Source organism: Larimichthys crocea, chromosome XI, assembly GCF_000972845.2.
Source record: "Larimichthys crocea isolate SSNF chromosome XI, L_crocea_2.0, whole genome shotgun sequence".
NCBI classification, from domain to species: Eukaryota; Metazoa; Chordata; class Actinopteri; family Sciaenidae; genus Larimichthys; species Larimichthys crocea.
In genome coordinates, this window is record NC_040021.1 from 738648 (window position 1) to 758545 (window position 19898).

At 44.7% G+C, this 19898-nt stretch overlaps 1 protein-coding gene across 2 annotated transcripts; it reads left to right on the forward strand.

Moving 5' to 3' along the window:
- Positions 1–19786, forward strand: LOC104928831 (uridine-cytidine kinase-like 1). Of its 2 annotated transcripts, none has more exons than XM_027284672.1 (15): positions 1–187; positions 2113–2321; positions 5536–5642; positions 6673–6843; positions 8407–8478; positions 11801–11990; positions 12168–12229; positions 14269–14288; positions 15468–15566; positions 15679–15772; positions 15860–15922; positions 16350–16472; positions 16683–16790; positions 16877–17033; positions 18105–19786. In XM_027284672.1, exons 1-15 carry the CDS (start codon positions 99–101, stop codon positions 18179–18181), a joined length of 1641 nt encoding a protein of 546 aa, XP_027140473.1. In that variant the 5' UTR covers positions 1–98; the 3' UTR covers positions 18182–19786. The 2 variants fall into 2 exon arrangements, with proteins under 2 accessions (XP_027140473.1, XP_027140474.1); XM_027284673.1 differs by lacking the exon at positions 14269–14288 and adding an exon at positions 13615–13631 and having other exon boundaries at positions 2–187; positions 18105–18241.
- Positions 19787–19898: the final 112 nt, after the last annotated feature.

The window sequence follows — 19898 nt, forward strand, 5'->3', positions numbered from 1 at the left end:
TTCATTTTTCCGATCGTCTCAAACGCAGCATGAGTTTACGTCCCCTGACGTCATGACGCTCCCGGTGTTCGGTTGCCGCGCCGCGCCGAGCAGCAGACATGGAAACAACGAGCAGCGCCGGTAAACCGGACGAGCCGCGGACCGACGAGGGGATGGAGGCGGACGGGTCCATGTCGAGGTCTGACAGGTACCGACCGAACGGAGCGTGAACGTGCGGGAGCCGGAAGCAGCGCGGGAGGGGCGGGAAGCAGAGACCGGCTAACGGAGCTAGCTGCGCACTGTGCGCGCGTGGCAGACACGGACAAAGGCACGCGGAGACTCATTAAAACATTAATCAACGTCACGGAGGTCACGTGGAGTAATTAAAAACCAACAGAGAGGCTCGTGCGCTGTTTCATCAAGCTACGAGCGTGTTAGCGCGAGCTGCTGACGGTTATAACGGTCAGTGTGACGTCACAGCGGACTGCAGTCAGCGTGCAGTGTGACGTCACGCTGTAACGAAAACACTGAAATAATTTACCGAGATTTACCGTAATACCGGTAACAGTCACACTGCCGTAATGTTCTAACGTCATTGACTCTGCGCAAATATATTTATAATACACAAGAGCGCCACGTGAGAGAAACGGTTAAAGGAATAATACAAATAAAGAGATATTAAAATTCTGTCTTAAAAATAAATTAGAAAGAAAATTTCAGAATTCTGTCTTTTTGTAAATCAATAAAAAAAATCTTAAAATTCCAACTTTTCTTTTTTAAGATAATTAAAATAAAATTCTGACTTTATTTTAATAGGAAAAAATCTCGGAATTCTGACTTTTTAAAAAATAATTCAAATCTCCAACTTAAAAAAAAATTATAAAAAAGAACAATTCTGACTTTATTTTAAAGGGAAAAAAATCTTAAAATTCTGAAACAAAGTCTTTAATTAAAATTTTAAAAAATTCTCAGAATTTTGACTTTCTTCTTAAAATTCTGAATTTAAAAATGAATTTAGAAATAGTTTCTCAGAATGTTGCCTTTTAATAATTAATAATAATAAAAAAAAAGACATTTGAATTTTTTAAGAAATTAAAAAACTGACTTATTTCTTTAAAAAAAAATGTAAAAATCAGAATCTGAGAGAAAAGTCAGAACTCAAATAAATGTTTCACATGGTGAACACTAATCTTCCTCCGTGTAATGGAAAAACATCCAAATGATTTTGATGGAGCTGATGCTGCTTCATGGCTGACACTGGCTTATTCATAACACGTAGCACTGAAGATGTGCAGGTGGGTGGAGGTGACTGTCTGTCTGTCTGTCTGTCTGTCTGTCTGTCTGTCTGGCAGCCATGCAAACCTGTCTGTGTGACTCAGGATATCCTGTAGCTGCTCTGTGACCATTATCTGAATGTTACAGTGAAGTTATTCTGAAACAGTGAACGGTGAGTGAAACCCAGGTGCTTATTTGAATGGGACCGGTTCTAACGTGTTTGATCTCTCACACGTCAAACAGCACGTTTCATTTACACATTTCATCCGAGACAAGAGTCCACGTCACAGTGAGATAGTTTGGATTGTAGCTGTGAAATGTCCCGTCCTGGCCAAGTGATGACAGCCTTACTCATGTGAACGCTGGCCCCACCTTCTGCCACGCTGCGTCCAGGGCAGCGATGTGATTTCCTGGGGAGCGTTGGCAAGGTCTCCCTTCCTCCCCCTCAACCACACCGACAGCAGAGTGACCTCACTGTGGAGAGAGCTCGGAGAGAGAGACACCAGAGTGCAAAGTCTCCCTCTCATCTCTCTGCAGGACAGACGAGTATCTGCAGGTCTACAAAAGTCTAAAAGTATTCGATTTGATCCAGTTTTTACAGTCAAAAGTAGCTTTTTGACTGTCAACACCGGTCTTATAGTTCGCTTTGTGGACCCTGCAGATACTACAGGATTAACTGCCTGTATTGGAGCAGCAGCATGGGGCCAACTATGAGCTTACAAGGCATCTCTGATGGCAACCAACATACAGGGAACATCAAACTAATCTAATTCTGATAGATAAGGTCTCCAAATAGTTGTAATCATTGAAATAGTCCATGCACTGATCTCACCCCATCTTGTTGTCCTTTACCTCCAGCGGCAGTGGCGACGACTACCTGGACGGCCTCTCCAGCCGTGTCCCCCGGTGCCCTTTGACCCCGTCTTTATCGCCACAAAAACGGACCACGAGCCAGTCCAAGACCGAGCCGCCGCTGCTGAGGACCAACAAACGGACCATCTACACCGCCGGCAGACCTCCGTGGTACAACGTCACCGGGACCACCTTCAAAGAGGCCTTCGTTATCGGTGAGGAGATCAGGAAACGTCCATCTACGTCTGTGTTACCCTTTGTTTTATTGATTACATATCATCAGAGAGCCAGCCTTGATCTCCAGAGGTAGTTGCTCGAGTTCGAGCAGCTGATATCACGGACTAGTCCAGCAGCAGTCAGCCCAGCTCGGCGTCTGTCTTTCAGCCTTTTATTTCACCAAGCTCTCACCAACCACTAAAAGTCAGTCCCACATTCACTCTTCTACCTTTTCTCTTCTTAGCTTCCTCCGTCAGCGTCCTCTTCACTCTCTTCTCCTCTGCCATCATGTCCATAGAGGCTGCTGAGCCCAGCTCCTGTTCTGGCACGACACCATCTCCGCTCCCTGTCAGCATTTCCCCGCAGCTTAACATTATCTAACATGTACTTAAGTTACGTACACGTTACGTACTTCTCCCGACGCGGAGCCCAAAGTTACATAGTGTGAGAACAGACGTACGAATGACAGAGACACCGTTCACCTGATCACAGGTCAGAGTGGATCAGTGGTAGAAAGGTTACGTAATGATATTATTGCACGTTATATAGAGATACAGATGCACATTCCTCGCCGAGTTCCAGTTCTTAGTCCTTTTTACGATTGAAGTGTTCGGTGGCGGTGATTTGTGGAGTTCAGTGATGGCTCTGGGCTGAGAAACTGTTTTCGAGTGTAGCAGCGAAGGTCTTTAAGGTCCTGGAGTGTTTTCCAGGTGGCAGCAGAGGTGAGCTGGATGAAAGTGGGATGTGAAGGAGAAGCTCGCAGGGAAAGAAGTAAGGATGGATGGAGGGATGAAGCGGGGGATAGGTCATAGACACCAGAGGTTGTTTTCTATCTCCTCTGGGTGGTTTTATTGCTAATAGAAGAGGCGGTTTTATCTGCTGTAACAGTGGCCAGCTTTCATCATCAAAGCTGAATCTATAGCAACACACTAAATAAGGTTTTTTTTAATGCATCAGTTTGCAAGTCAGAGCCAGACTTTCTCTGTGAAGCTGTAATCATACAGCGATGAGGAGCACTGCAGTGTTTCCTCACTGCTCCCAGTCAGCAGTTCTGACCTTGACGGGTCTTATCTGAGAAAAAAACCCATTCCAACACTTCATCCAGAGTTGTTTATACCACCGAAGGAGCTCCATAGGCTATTTCTGTTCCTGTGCACACACACATGCACATACACACTAATAAATACACACCGTTCATAGCCAGTGCATCCCGTTTTTCACCTCCTGCACTGCCAAGCCAGCCAGCCAGCCTGCATGAAGTTCTGGCCCAGTTCCCAGGATTGTTGTCCTGATGGATTACTGTTGTGGTCTTTAACCCGGCAAGTCAAGTGAGGTAACGGAGAGCTCCAACTTCTTTACATCGATGATGCCAGAACAAAATATGCTGGAACCCACAATATCTTTTAATTGACATCTGAAGACCTCATTTTGAGTTGTGATGTTGATTTTTGACATCCTGAACCTTTTTAGCCTAAGTTACGAACGCACGTGACTCAACAAGACACGCAGCGATGGAATAAAATTACCATAAAACTCATCACGACCACCTGACTGATCCCTCTCCAAGAGTCAGCTCGACTTTAAACTGATTCCGTACATGATCCGTTTGGAGAGAGGCGGAAATTCAGACGAGGAAATTGAAAAATCATTCAGCCTTTCCACTGTGTGTGTGTGTGTGTGTGTGTGTGTGTGTGTGTGTTTGCTGCAGTGCTGCAGCAGAGATGACAAGACTGACAGCTGCAGGTATACGCTGCTATACGTAAATACATGGAAGCGTTTTCTTCTGTAAGAGTCGACGACACGGAGCCGACGACACAGAGTCGCCTTCAGCTCGTGATCTGGACCGTCTAACCCATGGGTCGGCAACCCGCGGCTCCAGAGCCGCATGTGGCTCTTTGATCCCTCTGATCTGGCTCCCTGTGATTTTAATTTAATAGTCATCAATTATCACATTGATCTGGAGATGGAGCTGGCCGACATCGCAGATAAGGACATATGGGTGTCCAAGTTCAAGCGCTTGACAGATGATCTTAAAGATGTAGCCCGTCAGAAGGCCTCTCTTGCACAGAACCACAAGTGGCGTGAAATCGAAAACCTCCCCAAACCAGACAAACTTGTGTTCGATACTTGGAATGCTATCCCCGACGTTTACGTGAACATGAAGAAGTATGCACTTGCTGTCCTGTCCGTCTTTGGGTCCACATATGTATGTGAGCAGTTGTTCTCGAACATGAACTTTATTAAAAGCAAACATCGCGCACGCCTCACAGATGTCAGCTTACGATCCTGTGTGAAGATGAAGGTGACGGCATACAGTCCTGACCTGCAGACGCTGTGCGCTGAGGCTCAGGAGCAGGAATCACATTAACTAAGTATGATAAATATTTTAACTGCCTATTATTTTGCATATTTATATTTCTTAATTGTTCAGTGAAATAGTCCTTTTATTATATTCAGTTTGACAGCCAACTGCACGCTCCAGTAAAAGGATGACGGCACACAGAAAGAAGACGGCATTTTTTTCGTTTGCTGCCGGTGGATAATTTAAGTTTGACGGTTTTTCATAAATACAAGAAGGACTCAAATAGACATTAAGTAGTTAACTTGAACTTTGGCCTACTAAGGCTGACTGTTTTTTTTTTTTTTTGTTGTTGTTGTTGCTCAGAATGTTTTTGTTTCATGCAGAGATGTTGCATACTTTCGTTTTCTCTCTCCGCAGTCCTTCATTAAATGTAATAATAAAAAAAACGTTGCATGCTGTGACATTTTAAATGTCAATAGGGTTTTGCGGCTCCCGGTGCTTTCTTTACAGTGAGAAACGGGTCCAAATGGCTCTTTGAGTGGTAAAGTTTGCCGACCCCTGGTCTAACCCATAAATATATTATTTCTGGCCTGCTGGATTGTCAGACACTGTGTGGACGGAAGATTTGGCTTTTTTTGGTTGACATGACGAAGCATTTGAACCTTTTAAGGAGCAGAGACAGAGTGACACGTTTTAAACTCAAATGTTTATTCTGTTATCTGACTCCAGATGTGAAAGAAAGGAAGAACAAAAACTATTTCCCAGCAACACTCTCTGAGAAACAGTCCCAAATATTTTCAGCTTCACATAAGACAGAGAAAAGCAGCAGATCACCAGGAGAAGCATGAACCCAGGCGCATTTAAAAATGTTTCTTTGACGGTAACCGTGTCGTGTTTCTTTGTGTTTGAAGGTCTGTGTGGAGGAAGTGCTTCTGGTAAAACAACAGTAGCCAACAAGATCATTGAAGCACTGGACGTTCCCTGGGTGGTTCTGCTCTCCATGGACTCTTTCTACAAGGTACAAACGTCTCATTTCAAATATAGATAACAGCTGGTGAGCTGTAAACACTCATGATGTTCATGAAATCAGCTCGTTTATATTTCAGATCAGCATTTTAAACCATGAGAGTTAATTAGCTTTTGATTTAAAAACAACCCCCCGTCAAACATCCTCGCAGGTGATTAGTGCTCATTTCAGCACAATAAGTACAAAGTCCTGTCCGATAACAGATTGAACACGACGGTCCATATCAATTACAGTGCTCACTCCTCCGAGACCAGAGGCTGATTGTTTTCTCACTTTACTTACACAATCCTACAGTCCATTATGTCTGCATGTCTCTGCGGGATGGAGCCGCATGTTGTCGTCCTGTAATCGACTGAACACGGAGTGAAATAAGAGGAGAGGGTTCATTCTTAAAAGACGTTTTACAGTGATGTAATTAAGGTGAATTAAAGAGCACGTACTTTATATTCTGGTCTCTTTTAGATTTGATTTGACAGCTGAGGAGCTACACATTTGTTTTCTTTAAAGATTTTATGGAAGTTAGTGTCATAAATGTGACAGCGAAAGGATGGATGGAAGGAGAGAGGAGACAAACTGCAGCAGAAAGTCTGTGGTTCGATTTACAGCAACAAAACAAGAAGTACTGCATGTAAAAAGAGGTCTGAATATCCCATTGAATCTGTTTTTAAAGGTCCAGTTTGTCAGATTTTGGAGCCTTTATTTACAGACACTGTGGCAGAAATTAAACATAATATTCATGACTGTTTTTATTAGTGTATGCGAGGAAGGAGAAGGTGAGGCGAAGGCGTCGAAAACCCAGCAGGCACGTTGCAGCCGCTGTCGTGGTCGGTCCTCCACGCGACTTCAACCCAACCGGGAGCGTTTCAGAAGCTCGTTTGTTAACTTGCTCAGATTTTATCTTCTACCGTCTGTAAATCTGCTATGTAGTTACGTTGTTTGGCTGTTTTTACAAGCACAAGTGTTAAATGAACAGATTAATGTCTTTAGTCCTGAATCATCTCTGTCGGTGTGTTTGTTTCAGGTGTTGAATAAAGAAGAGCAGGAGCTCGCGGCCAAGAACGAGTATAACTTCGACCACCCCGACGCCTTTGACTTCGAGCTGCTGGTCACCGTCCTCAGAAAGCTGAAGAAAGGAAAGAGCGTCAAAGTCCCGGTGTACGACTTCACGTCTCACTGCAGACGCAAAGAATGGGTAAGACGTTCTCACTGAATAAACACACTCTGCAGGATCCCGAGGCGTTCCCAGGCTAGATGAGCATATTTCTATTTTAACCTTAACATATCACAGAAATTGAGCTGACCTTCCTTCTCGTAGGAATAATTGGAGCAGATTTAATAATCCACTCTGTCATCGTAGTGAGAGAACTTCAGGATAATATGTATTCACCAAAATAAAAGCATCTTTTTTATTTTCTCCTGTAATTTACAGAATAAAATCAGCATCACTGCTACAAATGACCCGACACCCTCCAGGGACGTATGAGCCGTTTTGAGCCGCCGCCGACTGAGACGGCTGCTAATTTGCTAATCATTAAGGATTTTTAGTGTACAGGACATTAACCCAAGCTCTTCCAAAAAGCATTGTGAGGAATCAATCTGACCGCGTAGCCCTCTGACAACTCCTCTCTATTTCTTTGCGATGTAATTTCATGGCTGAAAGGCGCAACACCACACAGGAAATCGCCGATCACGACTCGTGACTCTGAAATCATTTTATGGGTCTTTTGTACCGGGGTGAATGTAATTAAGCCTCAAGCCTCGCCCCCAGAGGATGTCGAGGTCTGCGAGGGCCGGCCAGCTCCAGGCTGTGTACACTGTGTTTTTCTGTTAGTGATACGGACGAAGACGAGGTTGGACGTTTTCTTGCTTCTTCTACTTCTTCACAAAGTCACCTTCTCTCTCTCTCTCAAACATGTTAAAGACCCACTAAATCATCTCTTAGCGAAGAACGGGGAAATGAACAAATCGATAAACACTCATCTGTTTCTTTACAATTCACGTTCTGCTTTTCACACACAACCTCGCATGGACGCTCCCCGTCTCTCTCTCGCTTTGTTTCCTCCCTCTGCTTCTCCCTCTCTCTCCGAATCAATACCAAAGTGTCCAGTCCATTGACTTTAGCATGAAGCTGGTCAGCGGAAGGTAATAGGATTGTGACATACTCAGCACCATTTTGTCTTTGATTGAGGCGGTGATTAATCACACACACACACTCGCTCGCTCGCTCTCCAGGGTCGTAAAGCTGGTTCACGATAAAGTTTATTAGATACCGGTACAGAACGTGAACATGTTGAGGTTGTGTAACTGATGTATATGTAACGTAAAGGGTTTGTACAAAGTCTTGAGTGTTTTCAACGTTCATTCTCAACATGATCTGATATTTCATCGACACATCGCTCGTGTAAATTTAAAAAATCTTTGTCCTTTTGTTGGTTTGTCGTCTTCCGGCGACTCGAGCTGGACGTGGAGCTCGATGGACGACATGAAATGTCTTAGTTCCTCGGCTTTGACGTGTTTATTTTACATTTAGATCAGATTGTTTTGTTCATATCAGCACATTAGTAGATTTATTACATCTCATCACAGACCATCTAAAAACCTGAAGAAGATACCCGCTTTGGTTTAACGTGAAACCAGGGTTGTAAATTTTGACCTCGGCCTCTTTACGAACAATTACACCGAACATCAACACACACACACACACATGGGGCATGTGAGCTTCAAGCTTGAACGTTTCATTTGTTCCTCTTGACAGAAAACCGTGTACGGGGCCAACGTGGTCATCTTTGAGGGCATCCTGGCCTTCGCCAACAAGGAGCTGCTGAAGGTAAGAAGAAGAATCTCTGCTGCTCGACTCGTACGCGCCGTAACTGTTTCACACATCGACACTTTAATCCTTGATTGACAGGTAGGTGCCATCGCAGGGCGGATAGTTTGTCACGTATACGCCGTCTGTTCTTGTTAGATTCTTCATTCTCGACCTCTGTGCTGACCTGAGTATTGATTATCCTTTTAATTACTATTTAATGTTATTATAAAACGAAATTTCTGTTTAAAGCTGATGCTGTTTCTCTTAGTATTAAACCGGTAATTAGATATTTTATTATTTTTATTTGGGAGTTGCTACTTTAAAACAAACTTTTGGGTTAAAGTGCGACGAGGCGACCGCGTTCATGAGGAGAAAATGAATCCTGCAGTCTGTAACGCTGCTGTTGAGGGTCCGAGGAAATCCATGTGAATTAAAGGAGGTTCTTTATAGCAGAGCGGCCACACATCAGCCCTGTGTGTGTGTGTGTGTGTGTGAGAGCTGGACCGTGGCGATAAGGCCTGCAAGCCTCCCCTGAGACGCAGCTGTGTGCGTGATTACCCTCCGATTCAGTTAATAACAGCCATTGTCCGCAGTGATTAATTATGTTTTGTGTCCAGTTGAAGTCAATTACAGCTGCAGAGCTGAGATGCTAATGTGGCGGTCGGCTTTGAGAAACCGAGACGCTGCGCGCAGACATACATGATGCACACGATATTTACACTGTGAGAAGATAATGGAAGATCAGAAACCTGTCAGAGTTTATAACCCGGGTAATTCCAGAGAGGTTTTCCTCTTTGTTATCTTCTGTGAGGGTGATCTTGCGTATAAGCGGCTGTGGCTCACAGGCAGAGCGGGTCGTCCACTAATCATTCGATCCCCCGGCTCCCCGGGGCGCTCCCCGGTCTGCATGCCGAAGTGTCCTTGGGCAAGATACTGAACCCCAAGTTGCTCCCGAAGGCTGTGCCATCGGTGTATGAATACGTATGAATGCTTAAATCCTTAAACTGATGAGCAGTTGGCACCTTGCACGGTAGCCAATGCCATCAGTGTATGAATGTGTGTGAATGGGGTGAATGAGATATGTAGTGTAGAGCGCTTTGAGGAAGACTAGAAAGGCGTTATATAAGTACAGTCCATTTACTACTTGTGATGAAGTGGCTTATTTTCAGGATCACATTTCCGTTCACGAAAGACGGCAGGAGTGCAGATATTCTGACTCTTACGGCCTCGTATTGGTCAAGCTCCAAAAACCGTTGGATCCTACGTTTACCATCATGCAACTCGGTCTGATCTTTTCATCAGACGTGCCTGTAAAAGCCCCGCGTCTTTCACACCATGTGGTCCAAACCCTGATGATCCTCTGGTGTTATTTACACATTAGACTCAGAGCTATTCCCTGTGACTTTGAACTAGAAGAAGGCTTTCCTGTATATTTCTGATGCACGCTTTGGGTTCGGCACACACTTATTTGGTTTAATGGCACACCACCAAGCCATGCACACAGGCCTGGTGCTGTTTTCTGGTTTATTGTTCACACCTTGAGCTCCTACAGCCGCTCTTGTTACATCCTCGTCTTTTGGTTTTCCGACAAACAGTCATGAAGGGAAACGAGCATTCGTTTGCATTTTTGGTTTGGTTAAAAAGTGCGTCACCTTTCGGTGGAAACATGACGTGTTGTTAAAACATAAACGTGTTCTCTGGTTGCCGGTGGAGGCTCACATGAGGAACCGGATGAAAAATGTTGTTCCTGTTGGAGGTTAGAAAATGATCTACAGCCTCAGCTTTGCTCTCTAACCTTTGGGAGCAACCGGCTCCTCATTCACCTGCTCCTATAGGCTGACAGCTGTGCTTATCCAGCAACATGCCGTCTTTTGGTCGGTCGGCTCGTCGGATTTACAGTCCACCGGCTTGTTGTGCGGCTGAGTTATACCTGCACACACCGACTGTCGTCCTCATCTAAATCACTAACAAACTTCTTTTTATTTCACAGATCATCAATAGTTCTTTTGGTGAGCGAGGCTGTTGCCTCTTTGTTGTTCCTCCTCCGTCGTGGCGCCGGCTCATTGATTTTTCCTGGTTTTGCTGAGTTGAGTTTCGGTTTAATGGAGCTTACTGGACAGATGGACGGCTGACTTATTCTTTTAAAGTGACAATGATAACCGACGTCTCCTCGGTTTACGCCCTTTGACTCTTCACCGTGTCACGACCACAACGTCACATCTCGGCTATAAAAATGTCAAACCATGGAAGCGGTGCGAAATACTTTTCCCGCTGAGACTTTGAGTGTGCAGCGAAGCGACGGCCTTTGGCTCTTTGGACAACGAGGTCTGCAGTTTGTGTTGTAGCTGACACTGTCGGAAAAACTGTCAGGTTCAGCCTCTGAAAATCTACAACTGGCACCGTGGGAAACTGATGATTAATAATAGACCAAATATTAGAAGCTTGCCACTTCGCACTTTACAACATCAGAATAATCAGGACTTACCTGACTCAACATGAGCTCCTGATACAGGCTGGGCTCATCTCTAATGCCTCCCAGCCTGCACAGTAAAACCAGATCCAGAACGACCCCGCTGCTCATCAAGCTCTGCTGGCTACCTGTAGCAGCCCGCGTTAAATTCAAATCCCTAATGCTGACTACAAAGTAGTCTCCGGTTCTGCACCCACCTCCAGACACGTTACCTCCTCCACCGGTTCGTTCAAGGCAATCCAGACTCTTCTCGCCTGTTGTTCCCGGTTAGTGGAACGTCCTACCAGTTCCTACCAGATCAGGGGCGTCCCTCTCTACCTTCACAGACCTCCTGAAGACCTCCAGCTCTTCAGAGAGAACCTCCTCTCCAACACTACCAACACCTGGACGTGATAAATCTCACTTCTTGCAGCCGTACCAGGATCAAATATCAGGATCTCATTCGGTTATTCTGTAGTTTACTTTGCAGCCTCAGAGATGTCGGTAAAAACTACAAACACCTGCAACAGACCGAACACGAAGGTCTTTCAGGAGTACGATGAGCCGATCGTAGGCGGTGTTGCAAATCAATGAGCGCGGCTGCTTTTATGCTTTATTGGATTTTTATGATTTTTGCATCAGTGTGATAAAATACCTTGAAATGTCAAGTATTTAATTTGTTCTTTTTGTGAGTGCGGTGTCGCAGATCCAAAACGGGGCAGCCTGAAGTTTATATTAGAGGATCTACGAGTTCAGCATTTGTCGTTAATCGAGCTGTTTTATTGTTTTACACTTTACAGGTTTGCAGCGATGCAGCGCATCCATTCATTCTTCTGAAGACGATGCATGAAATTCAGACTGACTTCTCCCCCTTTCCCTTCTGTCTGCCAGCTGCTGGACATGAAGGTGTTTGTGGACACGGATTCTGACATCCGCCTGATACGGAGGCTGAAGAGGGACATTTCGCAGCGCGGGCGGGACATCAGCGGCATCATCAAACAGTACAATAAGTTTGTGAAGCCGGCGTTCGAGCAGTACATCGAGCCCACGGTGCAGTCCGCTGACATCGTGGTGCCCAGAGGTGAGTGGGAATGTAGAAACGTGCCAGTACGACTTTTATGCTGCTCGATACTGAAGCCACTGGGCTTCTACTGGTCAAACTATATATGTATTGTGTTTTAACTGCATTGAAACCAACAGAATAACTTTATTTAGCAGGTTTGCTTCCTTTTGTGTCTCAAACTCATTTCATTTACAGGTGGAGAAAACTTTGTAGCTCTGGATCTGATCGTTCAGCACGTTCACAGTCAGCTGGAGAAGGTGAGGATTGTTCGACTTGTTTCTGTTTTTCTGTTTCTGCTGGACCGTGTTCAGGAGGTTTATCGAAGTCTTTGTTCAGGCTGCGGAGGGTTTGTGTCTTTGCAGAGGGGAAAAAAGTGCCGCGTCAGCTGCATGTCGTGCCGATTGGAGTGTCGGGTTTGTTTTCCAGAATCTGCAAACGCTGCTGCTGGAAGATTTAAACAAAGCAGCCGTAACAAAGCTCGTGATTCAAATCATAACCGCTGCTGCACGTTTCCTTTATCAGCTGTCTGTGCACGGTAACACGGTGCCATCCTAAAAACTTTACTTGATTAACTTGAAGTAGGAGAGCTCTGGCTGTTTGCAGACATGCATGAAGCTGTGAGGCGAACATGGCTTGTGCAGGCAAACCACCTCCGAGGATCAAGCTGATTATCCTGACGTAGAAATAATGTAATCACAAAAACACACAAAGCTGAGCTCCAAGCATTTTCACAACATGTTTCAGCTTCACAGTGAAGTCAAATATATGACAAACGTTCATGTTTTGTTCACATAATACAAGGAGAAGTGTGACGTGACAGTAAATCCACCGAATTCATGATTCAGCTTTGAAATCAACGCAGATTACTTGAAGTTACAGTACGCTTAAAGCTCATCTTACCACCTGCTGTTAGTCACTGTAGAGCTGATGGAGAGAGCGAGATCAGGCTGTAACATTCAGGATAGCTGACAAACCAAACACTGGCTTCACTGCTCGATGACACTAAATCCTTCAAAGCATTTAATTATTCTATCATTGCAAACTGATTTAATCAAGCAGAGTTTCGGGATAATGTTTAAAAACTTGGGTTATCTTCTTCTCTGACTCCCTCTGCTGGTTGAAAGGTTAAAGGATGCTCCACCTCTCCTGCATCAAACTGTTCGGCTTCCTTCTTAACTTCCCGTCCTGTCAGACTCACAGTTCAACAGGACGTCGAGCACAGTGAGCTCGTAGTTAAGGTCTCGTTTCTGTCCTTGTTTCCCCTCTTCACGCCGCGTCACTGAACCTCAGACGGAGATTCAAGTACCTGAGATTAATGAGCCTCCATCTTCATGACCTGCAGCACTACGACCACGATCTGTTCCACCTTCAGCATATTCAGGCGTGCCGATGTCGGCACGTCATTAAATCCACATTTTAACAAACAAACATTTCTTTTGCGTTAAATAAATGTTTGAGACGTTTTCTGTTGCAGATCAGCTTATCATGTTGTTTTTTTTTCTTTCTTTGTGTGTCTGTGTGTGTGTGTGTGTGTGTGTGTGTTTGCACGCTCACACACCTGTTTGTGTGTGTGTGTGTGCACGTCTCCTTGTGCGTGCACGACCCCCCTCTTGCCTGGCTGAATGCTGTGTAACCATTCCAGCGTGAGATCACTGTGAGGTATCGCTTTTTTTTATTACTACATCTTCTCCCTCCTCCTTTTTTCTTTCACCTTCCTGCTTTCGCTCTTTGTTTTTTCAATCGCGTGTCACCTGAGCACAAAGACGAAATGTTTGTTTTTAACGAGGCAGACCAGTCGACCGAGTATGTCTGATTAACCTCTGCAAAGACTTTGAGTGATGGGACACTCAGACCAGAATGAAAGGCAGGAACAGACTCGGAAATACTGGCTCTCGTTCTGGAAACTCTGCCATTTATTCATGAGAAAATGTAGAAAAAAGGGCGAGCTGATGCCATTCGAATCAACAAAATAGTCCTGTCTAAACTAATTTAAAAGCAAAGACTCTCACTGTCTTTATCTACAAACCCAAAAACACTCCTCAGGTAGTGAACTGGCTCTTTGTTCGCCTCTGCAGTGTGGCGGATCTAAAGCAGCTCGCTGCTCCTCAGACCTGAACCTCAAAGTATTTGTTCAGTGTTGCACAGCCGTGATGTAGTGGAGCTGTTTCTCTAACACTGTTCTCTCTCTCTTCTCCCTCTCCTCCATTTTTCCTCCTGTATTTTGTCTCTTCCTTCCCCTCCTCCCTTCACGTTTTTATCGTTAATCTCAACAAAATGAATATCTTGTCACCTTCAGAGGAAGCTCCGCTGGGATATGTGAGGCTCGCCTTGTAGTTTTTAAAGCACTCCGGCCTTTTTGACTCATGTGGATATTTGACTGAATGGACAGAAAAGCTGCTTGTTTGTTGTCTTTCGTGACCGAAACCTGCACCCGAGCATGCAGCAGACACGTCGTCTCATCGCTCTGTAACGTCGTACGCATGTGTTTGGAAGTGTATTCACCACATGTGCTGGAGTTGCATTACTTGCTTTTGCATTTTGTTGGTGAAATGTTTGCCTGCAGTAACAACACGGCTGCTTTTCGAGTCATAAACCAAACTCCTGCAGACGACAGCTCTTTAATTATTCTAAATTATTCTAAAAGTAGAAACCCAGCAGCTCGACTGATCTGATAATCTGGAGGCCGGTGTTTGTTTGGAGTGGACGACACACTAAGAAGTCTAATTTTTGCTCTAATTGTAATCCTGAAACAAGAAAATGATTTAATTTGACTTTAAAAAACAAAATTGTGGCACAAGTTGTTTGTAATATTAGTCCAGTTTGAGATGATGATCCGCTTTCTGCAGCCAAACACTGTAAACATCTGCTTCATATAGCAAGTAGCCGGCATGCGTAGTGGGTAGATATCTGCATTTGATTTTGCAAATCAACTTAACGGCTAGTTAACAACCTGCAGTCTGATCTCAAAGTAGAAACCGTCTCCTGAGAGTTACCTGACGTATTTCAGTGCAGGTCTCTGAATTCTTCCTCCTCCTGCATATTTACACTCAACAAAATTCTAAATTCTTTTGTCTGAACTCCCAGATCTCAGATTTTGCTCCCAGATTTGTTGAAGTCTGTGATAATCCTGACAGGTGTGTGAGCTTTGCAAATGTAAACAGAGCTGCTGAATCCAGGAGGGAGGAAGAGGAGCCTCTTTACTGATGAAGGCTCTCTGCAGCCGATTGGATCACTGCTCAGGATGATTTTTGAATCCTACTTATGTAGCCACATCATTTTTTATTAGTCCCACTGTCCATATTGGATCAAAACCTCGTTATAAAACCCGTTAGTGTCTCATCATTCACGGGATTTAGATCAAATAATCAGAAAGATGCTACAGTTTACAAACAGCAAACAAACTCATAATCTAACCCATAAAACCAGGATAATATTTCATTAATAAATTAGTCTTCTTTGTTTTCCTTCATGTGTTCATATGTTTGATCTTCACAGATCCGCTCTGGCCTCGGCTCACCAGGGGCAGCCTTTACCCAAAACCCTCAGCGTGATGGAGAGCAAGCCGCAGGTCCGCGGCATGCACACCATCATCCGGTCAGAATACAAACACACACACACAAACAAACACAGTGATAGTTGAAGCTCTCTCTGTTTCCTTACACTGTTTTTCCTCCTCTTTGCTCCTGACCTCTGCGTGTCCGTGTAGGAACAAGGAGACGAACAGAGACGAGTTTATCTTCTACTCCAAGAGATTAATGAGGCTTCTGATCGAACATGCCCTCTCCTTCCTGCCTCTCAAGGTGAGTTTTAGTGTTTGTGAGAAAGTTTAGAAGATTTTTTTTATTGTTACGAGATTAATGGAGAATATATTGTATTTGCCTCCACAGCCGGTGTCCGTGGAGACGCCTCAGGGTGGCGTCTATGACGGCAAGAGGCTGAGCGGTAAAAGAGTAAGTCTGCCTTCGTCTGTGCTTCTGTCCACATCAAATCAGGCGTCCTAAACGAACAGCCGGCTGCTTCAGGTGGTCGATGTGGCTTCACTTTCAGTGAGCTGTCACGCCGCTGCACTCGCACCCTGCAGCAGCCGCCTGTGCAAACACATCTCGGCTGTTGCAAAGTAAAAGAGTAATATAACAGCTGAGATGCCTGGAGGAGAAGGCGAGGAGCTACTCCCATGGAAGTGTTTGGATTTAGGGCGAGTGATGTTCGACAAGAACAAATCATGAGACATGCATATAAAGAAGCACGCCGTACAGCGCCGTACTTTGGATATCCAGTGACAGAGAAAAGATTTGTGAAATGAATAATTATTGAACACAGTGTGTAGGTTTGTCTCCCAAACCTAAACTTTAAATTCCTCGTGTTGTTTCTTGTCAGATCACGGGAGTTTCCATCCTGAGAGCAGGAGAGACGATGGAGCAGGCTCTGATGGCCGTGTGCAAAGACATCCGACTGGGGAAGATCCTCATCCAGACCAACCACGACACAGGAGAGCCAGAGGTACGAGAGCGTCAAACATCTGTGTTTCTACTCTGTTCACTGTCACATGAAGTCACAGTCAGGACTGAAGTTGATTTAATGATCATATTAAGAGGTCGTAGTCTAAATATGCCCGCTGTAGTTCGTGATTTATCAGAAACGTTTTAAATTCTTGCAGCTTGTGACAGATGAAAACAGGCAGTGAATATTTGTCTCGTCTCTTTCGTTTAGCTTCACTACCTCCGTCTGCCCAAAGACATCAGTGAAGACTACGTCATCCTGATGGACAGCACCGTGTCCACCGGAGCCGCCGCCCTCATGGCCGTCAGAGTGCTGCTGGTAGGTCAACATCACATGAAGACAAGTGGAGGGAATATATTCAGTGCCCGAGGTCTCTGATGAGCTGTCTGTCTCTGTCTCTGAAGGATCACGACGTGGCAGAGGATAAGATCTTCCTGTTGTCCCTGCTCATGGCAGAGATGGGCGTCCACTCGGTGGCCTACGCCTTCCCTAAAGTCCGCATCATCACCACGGCCGTGGACAAGGAGGTCAACGACCAGTTCCACATCATACCGGGAATCGGTGAGCTGTCTTTCCCCGCCTTCACCTGTCGACAAACTACTATGCGGAGCAGTAGAGGCGCCCTCACCTCGCACCGCTTTTTAATAAAAGGACCTAACTGACCTCGACGGCTCGGTTACGTGTGCCAGAGCCAGCCGCTGCAAAACTTTAATGATTTATCTTAAACTTTTATTGACAGGCAGTAGAGGAGAAGAAGCTGATTAATGTGTGAATCAGTCAGAGGTGTTCGACAGAGGAAAGGATGGAAGACAGCCGCTGCACATACGATGCTGACGGACGAATAAAAACACCCTAAATGAAGCCGCAGCATCTAATATAGAGTCAGGGCAGCATATTTAACACAAAGCGAACGACGAGCTGCTACAGGAGTCCGTTCATAATCATTAAGTCGTCAGTGAGACTCGCAGCAGCGGCAGCAACAAACCAAACACTTGGCAGCAGACGCTCTCAACATGGTGGAGATGGATTTGATCCAGGAGCTCAGCGGTGATTAGGTCTGTCATCATAGCTTCTTTTGTTGGGTGATTTATTGTCCCAGCAATTAATGTGGTAAACGATTCATTTGCATAAAGCAGAGGAGTTGTTGCAGAAAAGGTAGATAGCACATCCTAAAATGAATATAAGTGGACGTAGTCTCCCACAGGTTTCTGAAGAGCTCACTCCACCTCCCGGCTTATCCAAAAATAGGCAAACACGTGGAGCTGAAGGACGCCTGGTTCCTCAAACAAGCCACCTGCAGCAACACCTACCTGTCAATCAAAGCGTCCACGCTCTTAATCCTGCATAACTTTAAGTCTTAATATAATGTGAACAGGTGAGTTGTATATAAATTCACCCTCAGTACAGTTGTCATGAACGGGGAAATTAGCTACAGAGACCAAAACTGTTTTTTGTACCAGGCTGTAAACATGTTTATTTCTGCTGTGAAGTTGGACATTTGGACATGGGGACTTATGGAGACTGACTCACTTCTGGAGCCAGCCTCAAGTGGACGTTAGAGGAACTGCAGTAGTTGTCAGGAAACCTCAAACTAAACTCATCCTGCTGCTTCTCTTCTCTTTGTGTCTGAAGGTAATTTTGGAGATCGTTACTTCGGCACCGACGCTCCGTCAGACTGGTGTGAAAGCGACGAGGGGATGGACTTCTGAAGGAGGAGAACTTATTACAGTGGAGACTTGTTACAGAAGCACTTACGGCTGTGAAGAAGAAGAAGAAGAAGAACCTCCTTCATCCCTCGACCGCTCCGCTTCGCCGACGTCCTCGTGTCCGGCGAGGTAACGCTGTACAAACTGCTTCCTGTTCAGCCGGTGAGCGCTCGGTGGAGATTTCAGTCCGTCCCTCCACGTTACAGCCGAGTTTAAAGAGCTGTATTTATTCCACTGCAGCCAACCCTAAACTACTTACTAAGGAAAATGCTTGACTACGATGTAAATAATGTTGCCAGTAATGTGTTTGTGTCCAGATGAATCCACGTACTGTCAGTTTACTGGAAGGGCCTTAAAATAATCTTTGAGTTTCTTACATGATTTTGCACAGTAAGTCTCTTTGCCTTCACATAAAACAGATATTGTAAATAAATCATTCAAACGTCCGGTTGGAGAGTTACCTGGGAAGACTCGGCTAGAGCTCGGCTCAGTTTTAATCCACAGTGTTCGATCGATCCCCTGCTCAGCCGCCTAATCCGGAATAATCCATTTTGTTTTGCACAAAGTCTCTATCGCAGGTATCGGATGTTTACAGGGTTTATTTCTGGAGTCATCCATCACGTCTAGTTCAGAGTCATACTGTGATTTTTATTTCTTTATTTTTTAGTGCGTTCCATCTGTCTGTACTGTAAAATTAATATTACCTCAGGCGACTTTCACTGAAAATAACAACTAAAGATTCATACTTGAAGACGATGATCGAAGGGAAACGGTGGACGAACGTTTGTTTAATCTGTTAAGTTGTTTTTAATCTGTCTGTTACCACGACAACAACAAAAACACAGCCATGTAGTTCCTCCACGCTCATTATTTTTTTTAAAAACTTAAAGGTCCAGTGTGTGATTTCTGTTGCGGATTGCAACCCCCTCCCCTCACCCTTCATCTCCAAGAATGAAGGAGAAACTACAGCGGGTGTGAATCGCCTCTTATCCAGAGAAAGCAAACTCAACAACACACAAGACATCGCAGCCAGCGGTCCAACAGCAAGAAGCCCGTTTAAAAATATTAACATCACACCGATGTATAACAGAACAGCTGCTTCGAGTCTGCATGAAAACATTCCAGCTGATTCGTGGAGAGACGTCGTCCGTCTTTGACACAATTTTAAGCATAAATGCATTTTATTTTGTTAAAATAATTAGTAAGAAAGAAAAACACTTGATTGGCAGAAGATTTGGATAGTCAACCAGGGTTTCTAAATATTTAATCGTCTGATTCCAGCTGATTAAACCCGAATGAAAACATCGTTACGGATGCCAAATCCCTCTAAATGTGACACACTGGACCTTTTTTAAACATCAACGTACGGCTCGCTTTGCTTTGTCTGTCAAACACTGTGCAGAAACGCAGCGCGCTGATTTTAAAGCAGCACTTGTGTCAGCATCATGTCTGTGTATTCAAATATACTCTGACCTGTACGGGATGCTCACGTGTTGTTGTGGTAACATTTTCTTTTAATGTTTTTATGTATTTATTGTTTGTAGAGATTCTTCACATATTAGTTCTGCACAGACATTTATCCCCAGTTACATAACCAGCCAAACTTTATTTTAAGGTTTATTTTAAGACTTGGGCTGCGGCTCAGTCGTCTGTTTGTTGTGTCCTTCATGGAAAGAAATGCAGATGGACTCTCCTGTGCTTAAAAATCTTTGTATTTATG